Source organism: Chamaea fasciata, unplaced genomic scaffold, assembly GCF_029207755.1.
Source record: "Chamaea fasciata isolate MVZ Bird 193981 ecotype frontalis unplaced genomic scaffold, bChaFas1.0.hap1 SCAF_3, whole genome shotgun sequence".
NCBI classification, from domain to species: domain Eukaryota; kingdom Metazoa; phylum Chordata; class Aves; order Passeriformes; family Sylviidae; genus Chamaea; species Chamaea fasciata.
Window position 1 is genome coordinate 100,349,230 of NW_027094088.1, and position 14,826 is coordinate 100,364,055.

Consider the following 14,826-nt stretch of genomic DNA (forward strand, 5'->3'; position numbering starts at 1 on the left):
TCAGTTGAGCAGGGAGCTGCTTGAGCCAAGCTGGACAGAAAGGGAGAAGCAGAATGTGGTGCTTGAATATTTTAGCAGATGATCTGAGTGTAAAATGGCATCTGTTTCTCACTAGGTAAGTCTCATTTGTTAGAATAACGGATTAGAATGAATTTCTTATCCTAACTGTGAAACCTTTCTGAAAGCTAGGCACCAAAATTAAATTTAGTTTTTTTCGTTTGAGGAGGATGACTTGTCCACCTTGTCTGTTTGTAAATGTAGTTGTGCCTTAGTGGTTGAGGACTTTGGAAAAGTTGAAAAAAAGATGATCTGAAATGGTTCAGCATTCTTTAATTTTTTTTATTTTCCAGCTATGTCAGACTCTGTGAAGTGGTAGATCACATTTTCCCTTTGCTGAAAAGAAGTCATTCTTCAGACTTCCCTTGTTCTGACACCTACAGCCAGTTCACCTACTGGAGAGAACCTCTGCCACCATTTGAAACTCAGGATGTTCATCCAGCCTCATCTTAACTCCATCTCCACATTGTTGGTCTCACCTGAAAGAATGGGTTGGCTTGTGTTGAAAGGACACCACTTGGCTTTTGCTGTTGACAGTTCAGTTGGAATCTGTGAAGTTGTGAACATTTTATTCTTCTGTTGTGAGCAAACTTAGGAATGCTTTTTCATTATTAGTCAGGTTTCAGACAAGTGGAGTCTTGATAGGAATAGGAGTTGCTTTTCTAGGTCCTCTCCCAGCTCCTCAAATTTTGCCATGCACTTTCATTATATAAGGTCAATTAAAAGTGCAGTGATGTTGGAGTTGCAGTTAAACATGCCATAAGGTTGTAAAGTGATTCCACGTCTGTTCTGCATCACTGAAGCCATCTTCCATCCTGTCAGAACCCTTGCCAGTAAGGGAGCTGAAGGTGATCACCGTTCCTGAAATTATCTGGTGACACTGACAGGGATTGCAATCTGTATATCAAAATTCTTCTCTCTGAAGGAGCAAATGATTCTTCCCCTCTTCCCTTGCTTGACCAACAACTGTTTGTTTAAGAGTTAATTACTGGTCTAGATCCTCAGCAGATGTAAATCAGTGTAGCTGTCAAAACCAATTGAGCTGTGTATGATTTATTCCAGCCTGTTTTGACATGGGACATTTCTGAGGAAATAAATTATATGTAATCTAAATAGAAAGTGAATGAAATAGGGTGGCCAGATTCTTCCAGTCTTTCTCAGTTTGAGAACTATCATGTTTCAAGAGTAGCTTTTTGGATTCAGGTAATTGTGTAAATGGAAGATACAGGCCTCTGTGGATAGTGCCCACCTCAATGAAGTGGGTGATTTTCAGTAAACACATCTTTCCTACACACAGTGTGCTGAGGTTGAAGATTTGTTACTGAGCCAAAAATATCAAAATGGAATAGTTTTGTTTGAAATATTATTTTGGTTAAAATGTGAATTTTGATGCTGGTGAATGATGCATCTCAGGTTTTTTACTATGTGGACTTTTTTGCTTTGTTTTGTATCATAAAGAATGGATACTTTTAGTGCAATTTACTCTCCTTTAAGGTAATAAAAACCTTCTAATTTTTCTTTTTTTTCCTTATTTATCCAGACACAAGCTGTAGATACTGCTTTTGACAGCCTTAAGATTGAACTGTGTGCACTAAAAACAATACTGTGGATCAGTTGATAACATTTTCCAAGTGGTCTGCCTTTACACAGTGTGGTACTTAAAATATGGACTTCAAGTGCCCACATGCCAAATGATTTCAAGTGTGTTGTAGTTAGGAATGAAACTTTATTTTCCCTTTTGAAATACACTGAAAAGTCTAATTGCTTTCTGAAATGCTGAAAATGGCATCATGGGATTTTATGTGCATTGTATTTCAGTGTGACTACACTGGTGTTTCACAGGCTATGGTCTCTGCCAGATTGTGATCTGAGGCCATGGTACATGTTTCGCAACTGCTTTGTAGTGTTTTCACTTAGGAGCTTAATAACAGGAAGGCAGAGTGGTCCAGGAGAAATTTTAAGATTTGATCATGGTTGTTGGCTTTCACCCAGAAATTTGGAAATGGCTGCTCTGTAACATATTTGCTCTGTGACAGCACATTCTGGTTTTGTGTGTCAAGAGTGATAGCAATGTAGATAGGATGGTAACTCTGGTAGGGGTTTTCTAAATTTTAGTGCTGAAGACTTTCTGGGATGTTAGTGGGCCCATTTATAATTTCTCTGTGCCTTCAATAGTAATGAAAACGAGTGCAATGCTTTATATAGCTGCCGTGGGCAGTGGAGAGCTCTCTAAGTCTTCCTTTCACATGAACGTTGCTACTTCAGGCAAGGTGGACATACCAAGATTAGACAGAAAGAGGAAGAAATGAGTGTTTGACAACTCAGAACTGATTGTGTTCTCTTGAAAGTTTAACAAAATGCAAATATTATTTTACTTCAAGGTGTAAGAAATGTGAAATATTCTGAAAGACAATCAGTGGGGATTGCAGATTGCCAAACTGAGATGGTTGCATCTCTAAATATAGCCACACTTTCCTTTAATTATCTATTAATACTTGTCATTAATGATTGAATAAATGGATGAATGTACTAGCTGCATCCTATTTAAATTCAGTTTTGGTAAAGGCCTATTTCAAGCCATTTATTTTGTAAAATATATAAAATAAAACAAAACCAAACCTTCTCTTCAGTGAGAGGCTGTCAGTTTTGTGGTTTTTATCCTTAACAGTACTTAAATTCTATTTTCCCAAGATACTATGCACAGCAGCTCCCACCAGAAAAGAGGGTCCCTGAAAGTTCTCCACAATTAAAGCCTTTGATATATTTATTTATAACTTAATAAATAGGCAATACGGGGTTGTTTGTTGCTTTTTGTATTTAAAACCAAATGATAGAGTGAATGTGGGACTGTTTTAATTCTGTGAGGTTGTGGCCGCAGTGCAGTGCTGATACAGGTTACCCTGAGCTGCTGTAGAATCTGTCCCAGAGTTTTTCAAGATTTGGTCTAACAGGGTTATGGCTGACTTGATCTAGTGTTGGTAACCATCTGCCTCAAGGCTGAAGTTGGACTGCATGACCTCCAGGGGTCCCTTCTGACCAACTTTTCTGTGACATTCAGCACTTCACTTCTGACTTGCTGCATCCCCCTTTGTATCTGAAATTGAAATACAGCTGAACAGTGTCAGGAATGTGTGTTGCTGTAACTTTTGTCAAAGTTAGTGACAAAAAAAGACACTTACATGAAAATCAAGGGTTTGATCTGCTAGAAACATCACCATACTTTTCCAGAAAGTATAAAACATTTTGATTTGGTAGCTGAATTAGTTTAGCTAATATTTAAACTGTGTTGTTAATTCATGTAGAAGAAAAAGGTATGGTTTAAAAAATTGCTACTCTTTCTGTGAAAGAGAAAAAAAATCAACCTTGCTTGTGGTGTAATGCTGGTTTTTGTTACAGAAACAATATGTTAAGTATACAGACACATTAAATCATAGTAAATTCTATTCATACAGTACACAAAAACTAGAATATGCAGCAGTGAAGAGTAACTAATGTTTATTTTTCTGATGCTGGTGACCACACCACTCTAGATGGGTCATAGGAGGGAAAGAAAATTGTACTTGTGACATTAGTCATGCTGAAGATAAAATGTTACTGCTGTAATTTGGGGAAGGAGGAGAAAGAGGTATTGGGTATTTTTTATTTGTAGATATGGTTTGTTATTATTTGAAAGTCTATTTATATACAGTGTTTACTCTGTATATGTATGTGCTACTGCAGTGATGAAAATAGTTTTAACACTTCATTTGGATCTACTGAATGCAACAAGGGTAGAAATATATATTGTAATAAAGGCAAAAATAAATTTTTTCCTGACTTTTCTGTTTCTGTATTCTTTGATAATGGCAGAGTGCTTTTGCAGAACTCCTGAACCTATAAAGCATGGCTTTTATATCTCCAGTGTCCACTGCCTGTCTCTTACTGGGGCTATCCAGTGTAACTTACATCATTTTTGCTGTTCAGCTGCAATGCTTTATGCAGAGCCTTTTAAAACTCAAAGAGTTAACTGAGGGAGATGGGGCCAGGATCTGGGCTCTGGCTGTTTTGGGACATGGGAACAGCACCTTGGAGCCAAGAGCAACCAGATGGGAACTGGAGCAAATTGGAACAGTCAGGAATCCCACCCCACTCCAGAATTTTTTGAATCTTCCTTTTGTCTAATTCCTAGTGTGATCTAAGCAAAAGCTGTCTATCTGTTTTGAATGGGGATGTTGTCATCCATAGCAATGAGACCAGATAGTCTGTTTTTTGGGGCTTCTCTTTGACATAGGCCATCCTCCTGGGGAAGAGCCAATAACCTTTTTTTCCTCCTGTCCCTGAGAACACAGTGCTGCCTTTTGCTCCCACTGCCAGGTTTGCTGAGCAGACTCACTGCAGTGTAGTGATACTGCCAGGCTTGTGCATGCTGGTATGAAAACAAAGATGTTTGGGGTTGATAAGGCTCTGCAGCATCTCAAGTTCTCTGTTAAAAATACAAGGGCAGCTGTATTTGGGCAGCCTGCAGTCACTGCTTCTTCAGTCTTCTCTGTTTTCTGTATGTCTCTGCCTTGTATAAACATTTACCCTGGAGCTCTGGAGACAGATTTTGAAATGAAGGTGCCCTTTTAATTAAAAGTCAGAGAAATGGTGCTTTTGCATCAGCAAACCAAACTTTATAAGGACACACTCATTGCTCCTGAAATATCCCATTGACACTAGAGATACAACAGTCTGAGGGGAGGAAGCTCCTTAGGAGCAAAGCCCATAAAGTTTGGGGGGGGGTCTTTTGATGCCATGGGGAAGGTGGGGAATATTTCCTCAATACTACATTTTCATCCTTATAAATAGATAGCTTTAATTCAATTTGCATTGCATATGCCATCATGTACCTCAGGATAGTTCATTGCGAGACAGAAGATGCTTGATGTTAAGAACTAGTGCCTAAAAATATAGCTAGTATAACTTTCAGCTCTTTTATGAGTGCATGAAAAGGTGAAGTCAGAAGGTTTTTCTTAGTGGGTTTGTCTTTGTTTATTTGTTTTTCTTTCTTTTCATAGAAGTCCAGCAAAGTATGGTGGTGAAGGGAATATACTCATGGTGCCATGACCTTAGGTAGTCTCACTCTTGCGCTTGCAGTAAAATACAGGCCCTCATTGTGTTCAGTAGCATTTTGGAAATATGCAATCAAAGGGCTACTTGTAAATGGGAGCCAAAAGACGGTGCTGAGGAATTACAGCTGTTGGATGCTTTGGAAAGAGACCTTCATCAGACCTTTTCAGACATTGGGAAGTTAGGGAGAAAAATAAAGGTAAAACGAGAAATAAGGTTTTTTTCTAGGGGGAATTAGAGAAAGGGAACAAAAACAGAACAAGTGGTTAAAAAACACCTTCTTGTTCCTACCCCTGTGCTGACCCTGGGTGGTGCTGGGTCAGGCACTGAGCTCTGCCTTGTGCCCCCAGAGCAGTGCAGCCTGACAGCCCGTGTGTCTGTGTTGCATGAAAGACACAGAAGGCCATTTTGGCTTCATTTGCCAGACAGAAGAGAATAACACTGAACAAAAGGAATTCTATGCTCAAGTGTCCAAGAAGTACTGCTAATAGCAAAACAAAGTTGCAATTACAGCTAAATTTTAAGCTTATGTAAGGACTAGGACTTCTTTTATTATTATTTCATGAACTTGGGAAACAAAGCTTTCACCTGTAATATCTGCACCTCAGTGGTACCATGCGTGCATCCTCTTACTACAGCTTGCTTCAGTGAATAAATACAGACATCATCATTTTTTAGTCTATTTTAGCAAATGTTTAACTCATCCCTCCCTGAGCTGAAACTTACGCATATTCTGAAACACTTTGCTAGATTAAGCCAACTAATTCCAAGAAAACTGTGTACTGGGGAGATACAGCTTCTGAGCTGAAGAATTGATCTGACTTTACTAATGGTTACCCTTGGACCAGTTTTTAGCCTCCAGCACTGTCAGGTGTTCTGCCTACTGCCAGCAATCTATTTATTGATACAGGAAATCCATTTTGCCTTGCCTTGCTTTTAATGAGTTTTGCAAGCAAGTGGCCCCTTCCTGTGACTCATTCTGTGTTTTCAGAGCAGGAGATTGTGGTTTTAAGTTTCACATTGGAAAGTAACCGCTGTGTCTGCTTTCCTTGTCTGCTGGAATCTCAACAAGAGGAATACAAAGAAATGTAAATGGAGTAGAACAGTTCATGTTTCTTTGCAAAATTGTATAAACATCCTTCTTTTCAGGACAGTTAAAATAGTAGTGAAAAGTGAAAATAAGTCATGTTTTAAAACAACAGCTTTATCTTAGAACATTACTGTTAACACAGGCAAAAAAAAAGGATATTTCCCTTGGTATCTCAATATGTGTTGGCGCTTCAATTTATAGGCAATAAATATCCAAAAATTGAACAGTGGAGGGCTTTCTCTGATCTTACTGACACAGGATCAGCTCCATTAGCATCTGGATGGCTGCTCAGATATGCACAGCTATGATTGCAATCTGAAGTGTGAATAGTGAGTGCTACAGATATCAGTCCAATTCACGATCCCTTTCATCCCTTCAGAATACTGGAGGCAAGGACATAGGAGATGTGAATGTATTTGGTTTTGACTTTTGCCAAAATATGGTGGCAGAAGGACAGGATCCTCAGCAGGCTTGGACCGTTAGCACTAAAAACTTAGATTTACGTTAAAAAACAGCCATAAATACTTCAAAACCAATGACCAGGACAGTTTCCATTCCCCATTGCTAGATACAACTATTTATATTTCAAGCTCGTGGCTATGTCTGTGCAGATAAATTGCTGCCCAGTAAAGGGTAGGGATCGTTTTAGGCGCCCACACCAACGGGCTCACTTGGCCGATGTCCAGCTGCCTGCCTGCACACAGGGGCACTGCTGGCCTCTGCTGACCCTCACACTGTGCCCAGACCTTGCCTGGGAGAATGCTGGGTGCCCTGGCTGAGGTCACAGGAGACTGGACAAGCAGCTGTGTGCCAGGGCTGGGGCTCATGCCCTGACTCTTTGCTGACACGTCTGTGCTGGACCTGGGAAGAACCAGGTCTGGGGCTTGGGTCTAGCAGTGGTTCCTTTTCTCTTGCATGTCCCAGCTGACTGGTAATGAGATACTGGGACCTCTCTTTCCAGAGGCTTTGAGATGAGCTGAACTCTTCCTATGGCTTCAGGAGGTGCTTCAGTTCATCTGTAGCTCAGTTTGGTCTCAAGAAGAGGCACTCTCTGGCCCTGAACTGCTTTCACCTCCATCTACTGGGAGCCTGTGCAATATTAATATGTTAAAGAAGCTGCAGTTCTGCAACAAGGCCAGAAAAATCTAGAAGCTTTGCTAGCACAGGCTTCTTAGAGATGAAGGGTGGAAAACAAATTGTGTACAAAAAAACGTACCTGAGAGCAAATAAGCACATTGGGAAAACAGAAATTCAACTGATTGTGCTTAAAATGTGACCTTCCAGTTACCTCTCTCACTTGTCAAGTTCAAGGCTGCAGAGACAACAGTTGAAAGGAAAGATTGTGAGGCTCAGAAAGTGAAGCAGCTTTATTGGGAATGTACAGAGAGCAGAGAAAGAGGAAGACTCAAAATTATTCTACCCCTTTCCTGCAGGAATCCAGATATTGTGTAAAAATGCAGTGCTCTGTATAGTGGACTTTTTTTCTGCTCCATGTATTTTTGTGAATGGAAATAACAAGACGCATTTGTATTTCTCGAAGTATGATGGGGTGGGGTGGCTTTTGGAAACATTTTTTTTGTGTCAGTAACAGATTGTATGGAGTTACAGTGACTTAGGGAGCAGTTCAGCTGTTCACACACACATTGCTTTTTCCTGACTCGCTGCACAACCTGAGAGCCTGCATAGGTATTGCACCTCTCTGCAAAGCTCATTTCTTCTCTTCCACTGCACTGCTTTTCTGCACATTATTGGCATGGAATCACTTCCATTTCTTTTGACCAAGTAAATTCTTGGAAATCAGGGCTGTGGTTTTATGGGTGGCTGAACTGATCTGGGGTTTTTTACTGCCTATAGGAAAAAATCACTTTCCCTGTTTGCTTCTCCTGATTCTGCACCCCCCCCCACCCCCTCTCTCTACTCCTGGGATTATTTTGTTCTGCATTAATGAGTTACATTGTCTCAGAGGGAAGCAGAACCGTATGCTTCTGTTTAAGTCTCCTGAAACTAACCTCAGTCTTACTGTGTTCATCCCAATTCTATACTTGACCTCTTTATTCTTATAGTAATCATCATATAATTGTGGGCAGACCTTATAAAGTGATATGCCTGGTGTTCATCAATAAGCTTGAGAGCATGGGATAACCACATTCAAATGAGAATCTGAAAGGTAACATACCACACAGAAAGAAATTGCAGGATCAAAACCACCTGCCTAAAAGGGAAAGACTGATACAAATGCAAAAACCTGGTTGCAAGTAAGGAACTGGATCCAGTCTATGCCCTGGCACAGAAATCTTGTGTTGACTGTATGAATCCTTCACTGTGCTTTGTGCCTTACGTGTCCATGCAGAAGAAGGGGATTATGGCAGTTCCTCTGTCCCAGGCATGTCCTGAAGGCAAGGCTTTAATGCCTAGAGATGCTGCGATATGGAACTGAGGCATCATGCAAGAAAGATATTTGAACCACCAGCAGTGGCTCAGCTTCTGGATGCCTGACAGTCAAATTATATCCTTGCTGAGCAAGAGAGATGGAAGAATACTGTCTCCATTTAATGTCAGGAAGCAGAACATCTTGGTAGCCTCACTAACATCAGCTTTCATTTCCTGAGTCTGTTGTCAGGGTCCAAGGTGTCAGCCTTCAGATTGCTCAGAACAAGGATTGAGAGGAAGCAGGGAGCTCAGGGCAGATCCTAATTTGTCAAGTAAAAGCTTCTGGCATCATACTCATGAAGGCTAATGCCTTCTGGTACTGTGGTAGCCTGTAGGACGCCTCATCATCATCCCTGTAGTAAAAGTCCGCCGACAAGTAGAGCCCTACTAGAAGAAGAGAACCATCTACCAGAAAAATCCAGAAAAAAAAAGATAAGTGTAAGGCTATTTGGATTTGCTGGAAATGACCAGTGGGTTAGGCTGGTGCAGAGAAGCGCCAAATTAGCATTAGTCTCTGTAACAGAGAGCAGTACATACCAGGGCATCCTGGCTTGTGTGAGCTAACATTTGCTCCTGGGGTCACTCCCTGGTGTCTGTTTGCTCTCTGGTTATGTCCCAGCTAATTTTGCAATGCGAGCCTAAATCCTTCAAACCACATATCCAGTTTGTAATTTAAGCCTGCATAATTTTATCTCTCTTTGCTTACACCCACTGTCTCCTGGTTTATACAGGCCATTCCTGGTTTCTGTAAGAATTACTGCATTGATTGATAGGTGAAACAGGAAGGTAGGATGTTTTATGTGGAACGGTATTTAGAGAGATGCAGCATCTGTGTCTAAAGCGAGAGATAGTTACAGGGTTAGACAAGTAGGCCATCAATTACCGGAGACTGAGGTTAGGACCATCTGGCTGTTTGAAACAACACCAGGTGTTAGCAGAAGCAAATTTCCTGTGTTGCAACATACGAGCGGCAGGCAAGAAGCAGCCCTCCAGAGTGAATCTCAGCCACAAAAGCGGCCGCTTCTCATTTCCTTCTTTAGTGCTGTCTGGTGGGAAAAAAATCACTCCAAGAGCCTGACACACCTGTGCCTGCAGCTCGGTGCCTCCCAGGGTCACTCCGGGGGCAGTTCTCACCCAGGGCTGGGGACCCTTCCTCGGAGGAGGGCGGAGCAGCACCAGTACCCTCACGGCTGGCTTTGCCAGCGCCTGGCTTTTGGTCACAGCTGCAATGTGACCCTTGCTGATGAATCTGACCACCAAAGTCCCGGTTTGTATACCCAGGATCCATGGGCCCCTCGCAGCCCTCCTTGCTGTCAAACCCAGAGTACAAGGTCTCTACACGCATGTGTATCCCTGCCTGGGTGTCCCTCCCCACCCTGAACTGTCTCCATCAGTCAAGGGAGAGGCAGCCAAGGGTGGGCTGATTGCTGGTGGAGTGCCAAGAGGTGCAAAGAGATGACTGTCACCCACAATCTGCTCAGCAGATGAGCTGTTTCCAGCCATTCAGGGCTACTGGGCTGTAGTTTTAAACAGTCAGTGGCTTGGCATATGCAAAAAATATTGCTGCAGAATCCAATTGTATGTTAAACCTGAAGGACTTTCCCATGTGGTTTTATGGCTCTAAATTTTCTCATGTATACCTGAGAATATTATTTTTATTAAAAGGGGAATAAATCATAATGCTAAAATTCATCCAACCTAAAAGTTACATAAATATCAGGAAGCAATCTCCCACTACAGTTGTTCTTACTGTACTTGACTTTAAGTGCAGTGAAGATTTGATGGAGGCTCTAGTAAGGGACAGTATCCAAGGCAGTTGTTCCCAGGAGGCATTCCAACTCAGCAGTGTCCTCTCGCAACAAGCAGGCAAAAGGTTAAAATCCAGGTAAATGCAATCTCAGTAATTCAGAGCAGAACTTTAGATCAGTTTTTCCTAATTTCTATTTCTCTTGCAGAGACAAAGCCCTCACAGGTTTATTTTAAACTTTAATTATTATACTTTAATTATCTGGTGACAGAGGGAAAAAATGTCTGATTTGGTTGTAAATGCCAAACTTACACAAATTCCTTGATAGAACACTTCATTTAGGGACCATGGCAAAGGTCACTAAGTGACAGGGATGCAGTTCTGTATCAGAGCACTTCCAAACCCCTATTGCCAAGGAGAAAATGAAATAGCTGCAGACAGTGGCATGTAGGCAGGGTGGGAGACTAAAGGGCTCTGGCTTATAAGCAGCCTGTACCTATGTATTTTTAGGTACCTATTAAATGCAGGCTGGTTTTCAGAAGCTCTGAGCACTTACGACATCCACTGAATAACAGCAACAGTGAGGTGCCCAGGTCACTGCTACCCAGGTATTCTCATGAAAGGGGATAATATGGTGTTAGCTCCAGCAGGATTTGAAACCATCGGCTATTATGTAAATCAGTAGGGCTCACACTGTTCATTAAAATGCAACAAGATGAGTGTTGACCTAGGGATAACATTTCCAAAATGTCCCCGTGACAACAGGGAGGTAGAATTTTGGCTAGTGAGAATTTCTAAACATTGCCTTCAAAGAGAGAGCATTTGGTGGGGAATACTGCATATGACAGCAGTAAACATTCCTGAAAATAATGCTCTAATTGCAATTCATACTTAAAAAACTACGGAAAATTTCAGATGTCTGGTCAAATTAGCTTGTCACTGATTTACCTGTGAAACTGATTGGTATGTATGAGTAATAACCTCATGCACAACCTTCCATATGGGTAAGCAAAGGCTTATTAAATTCAAGAGGTGTAAACACATAAGTCACATAAAACCTGCCTATTTTCAGGAGCAGAGTAATAATTTCTGTGTTCCTTTCTTTGCTGAAATATTTTGTTGTATGTGACTATTTCATATTTTGCACATAGGGATAAAAATATTTATTTTAATGCTGTGCACCAAAAATACACATTTTAGCCTTTAACTCTTTAAAATGTTTTAAAAAGTTTTTAAATGATAATTTGTCAGTTGTTGATTTGGGTTTTTGTCTGGAATAATTTTACTTTAAGAGGAAATCTGATTTGCAAACCAAATGAAATGCTAACTTCTAAAACTAGGTAAAAATGAGATAGAGGGTTGGTTTGACTGTTAAATGAATACATAAAATGAACACACAGCCACAGGTTTCTAAGACTGGGCTAGAAAGCCAAATATCAAGAAAATTGTATTGACTGCATCTATCCAGGACATTTGCCTTTGAGTGCTTTGGGTGACTAGGTGCCTATTATGTATTTCTCTCTTCTTTTGCATCCATCTCTTTAGCATTTCAAATTCTGCTCTCTTCCTTATGAGCTGCCTGTTTTGTGTGCAAGTATCAGGACCTGTTTCTATTTCAGATGGACATGAGATGGGGATGTGTTGGGCCTGATCCCTCCTATGTGTTCATCTGCTTGTTTGTTGTCAAGAGGTTGTGCTGTGGGGTTGTGGCAAGAACCAAACAGCTGCTTGTGGTCCCAAGGCCGACTGTGAAGATTTCACGAGGACTTACTTTGTTTGCTAACCCCTTGAAAACTGATGGGGGTGCCCCACCTAAATCAACCCTCAGCCTGCCCAACAACGAGTCTTAGCTGAGCAATGATGTACTGGGTTTGTGCAGGGACACGGCTTAGGATTGCTTTGCAAAAGTACATAGAAAGTGATATGTATATAAAAGGCCTTTATAAGGCCCTCATACAGGAGCCAGGTGTCTGGCTCCATTTGCAGCTCCAGCCTGTCTTCACACCTACGTTCAACCCTGTGCAGGAACACTCAAAAAATTTGGCCCCAGACAAAAAATGTTCTGATAAGATAAGTGGAGCTTAGTTAATCTTAGGCTTGATTTGAGTCTTATCTAAGCTGCAGGGTGATGGATCTGACACGGACCTGTTGTGCTGGATGAAATGTGGGCGGTTGGGCAACCACCATCTCTTTGGCATCTCCCATCACTGCCCAGGACTTGTGCTGATGGTGCAAGGCTGAAACTTGTAATTTTGAAAGAGTAAGGCCCACCTGCCAAGCAGCTCCTCTGCTTGGTCAGGTCCATATAGGCAGGTGATATCTGGGCTGGCAGTGTTGGTAGAAAAAGTCTGGCCAGCAGGGACACCATGCTGTCACATCCTGAAGGAGCTCCTGCAGTCAAACTACTGGTACTCCAGGAAGTACCCTGGGATATTAAATTCCCCAGGCTGAGGGCAATGCTGAGGATAATTTTAGCTCCTTGACTGTTGAGTCAGCTGCTGGGGCTTACGGGCCAGGGGATGGTTTCAGGTACAGCTTTGGGCTAATGCCTAAACAACTGCTCTGCAAGCAGTCCTGGAAGACTCTGTGCAACTTTGGTGCACCTCCTGTCTTTCTGGTCTGCAGGACAGGATAGAAAACCTGAAGCTGAGAACTGCAATACAGCCTGTGTGGTAGGAGGAGCAAAAAGAAACCAGAGAAAGAAATATTAACACAACAGTCTTTGATCTGACTGAAAAATGTGTTCTCAAGAATATGTGAGAAAGGCATCAGAATTTTTGCCTGCTTAAAATTTCCCATTGTCTTCTAAGGAGCAAATACTTTGGTGTATATTTTGTTTAGCTGGATTCTTTTGCTATGATGGTCTGTCTACACTGACTAAATTCTTGTGCTAATGGCTCCATGATGCTGCATTTCAAGATTATAATACATTTTTAGCCCACTGAAAAAAAAAAAAAGAAAAAAATAGAAGCAAGCAGCTGTATAAAAGCCAGGTATTAGCCGTTATTAAATAAAAATAATTTACAGCTTACCACAGTCAAAATGAATGAGATTGACTCACTCATGGGCTTTGGGACATTTTTTCTAGTTTTTGTTTTACGAGTCTGTACATGAAGGATGTTAGCTCAGTTGGAGATTTTCTCTTTTACTCTATGCCAAGGTTTTCAGAAGTGACTAATGACTTTGGGTACTTAACTGGAAACATTGTAATAACGCCTGAATTTCAGAATGGCTGAGCACCCATCATCTGAAATTTAAGTCCTTTTATGGTCGTTTAAATTCAGCTCTCAGGATTGAGATCCTCTAATTCATCAGGAGCTCTTGAAAAGCTTAGAAGTTATGGAAATATATTAAAAAATTTAAGATGCAATTTCCTCCTTAAAAGCTTCCCCATGCCAAATTTTCCATGTCCCAATATGTGTGGAATTAGAAGAAAGAAATTGGCAGTTATTGAATGCAATATGCTTTGAGTTTATGATAAAGAAAACATTGTGTTCATTTCCTTACCACAGTGTGGTAGCCCTGCTTTTCTGATAAGTTGTGATAACTGTAACCCTGTTGTTAAAGAGCATTGTGTCAGTTCTCTAGATCTTCAGCATAAATCAGTGAAATGGTTGAGGAAATTCAGCCTTTTTTTTTTTTTTTTTTTTTTTTGCAAAGGTGGACACAGCTCTGTTGTCATTGTACTGGGAGGAATGATTCACCGGACATAGTAAGCACAACAGGCTTGGGATACCCAGGAATGAATGTCACACACAAGATGACAACACTCTTTATTTCATAGACTTTCTGGTGCCGTGCTGCCAGAAACCCACATAACCCACAGCTGTATAGTGGCACATACTACCTTTATTAACACTGCCTTTGCAGATACCAAGTTAGATCTGTCGTTGATATCCACTGGTGCTAATTACCACCAGTTAAATTATGGCATCTGACACAAGGTGGGCTTCACATTTCATTGCTCACTGGGAGGTGAAGCCTTCCCTCGAATAACTGGAGAATTTTGGCTGATCATCTCATGAAAAACAGCTATGGCATCAGGAGCAGAATACAAGGAAGTGAATCTCTGAAAGGAATTGTAACTGTAAGCTTTTGCTCTGTTTAGCCAGGCTGTTATCCACAGCTTAGATTAGATCTCATCTTTTTATGATTCCCTACAGGTTTGCTCTGATTGTCTCCCCATTTTCCAATAAACACTCTCAGAGACCACTGGGCAATTACTGAGGAAGTCCCTGGGAATTTTTTCCCAGCACGTCTGATCCGTGGCATGCACAGTCTACAGGACTTGCCCAGGATCACATGCTCCCAGATGCACAGGGCACATGGATGGCTGTTCCCAGAAGTGGATGCCAAGAAACAAACTAGTGAGGGGCATGGGAACAACCTTGTGACTGCAGCCCACGGCAGCAGT

At 41.3% G+C, this 14,826-nt stretch overlaps 1 protein-coding gene across 3 annotated transcripts in view; it reads left to right on the plus strand.

Moving 5' to 3' along the window:
- The window catches only part of LPIN1 (lipin 1), an 81,932-nt gene extending 78,053 nt beyond the window's left edge, over positions 1–3,879 (plus strand). For all 3 annotated transcript variants that reach the window (XM_066179940.1, XM_066179941.1, XM_066179942.1), the window contains one exon: positions 351–3,879. In XM_066179940.1, coding sequence (XP_066036037.1) covers positions 351–510 — 160 coding nt within the window. In that variant the 3' untranslated portion in view covers positions 511–3,879. The remainder of the gene's footprint in view (positions 1–350) is intronic.
- Positions 3,880–14,826: the final 10,947 nt, after the last annotated feature.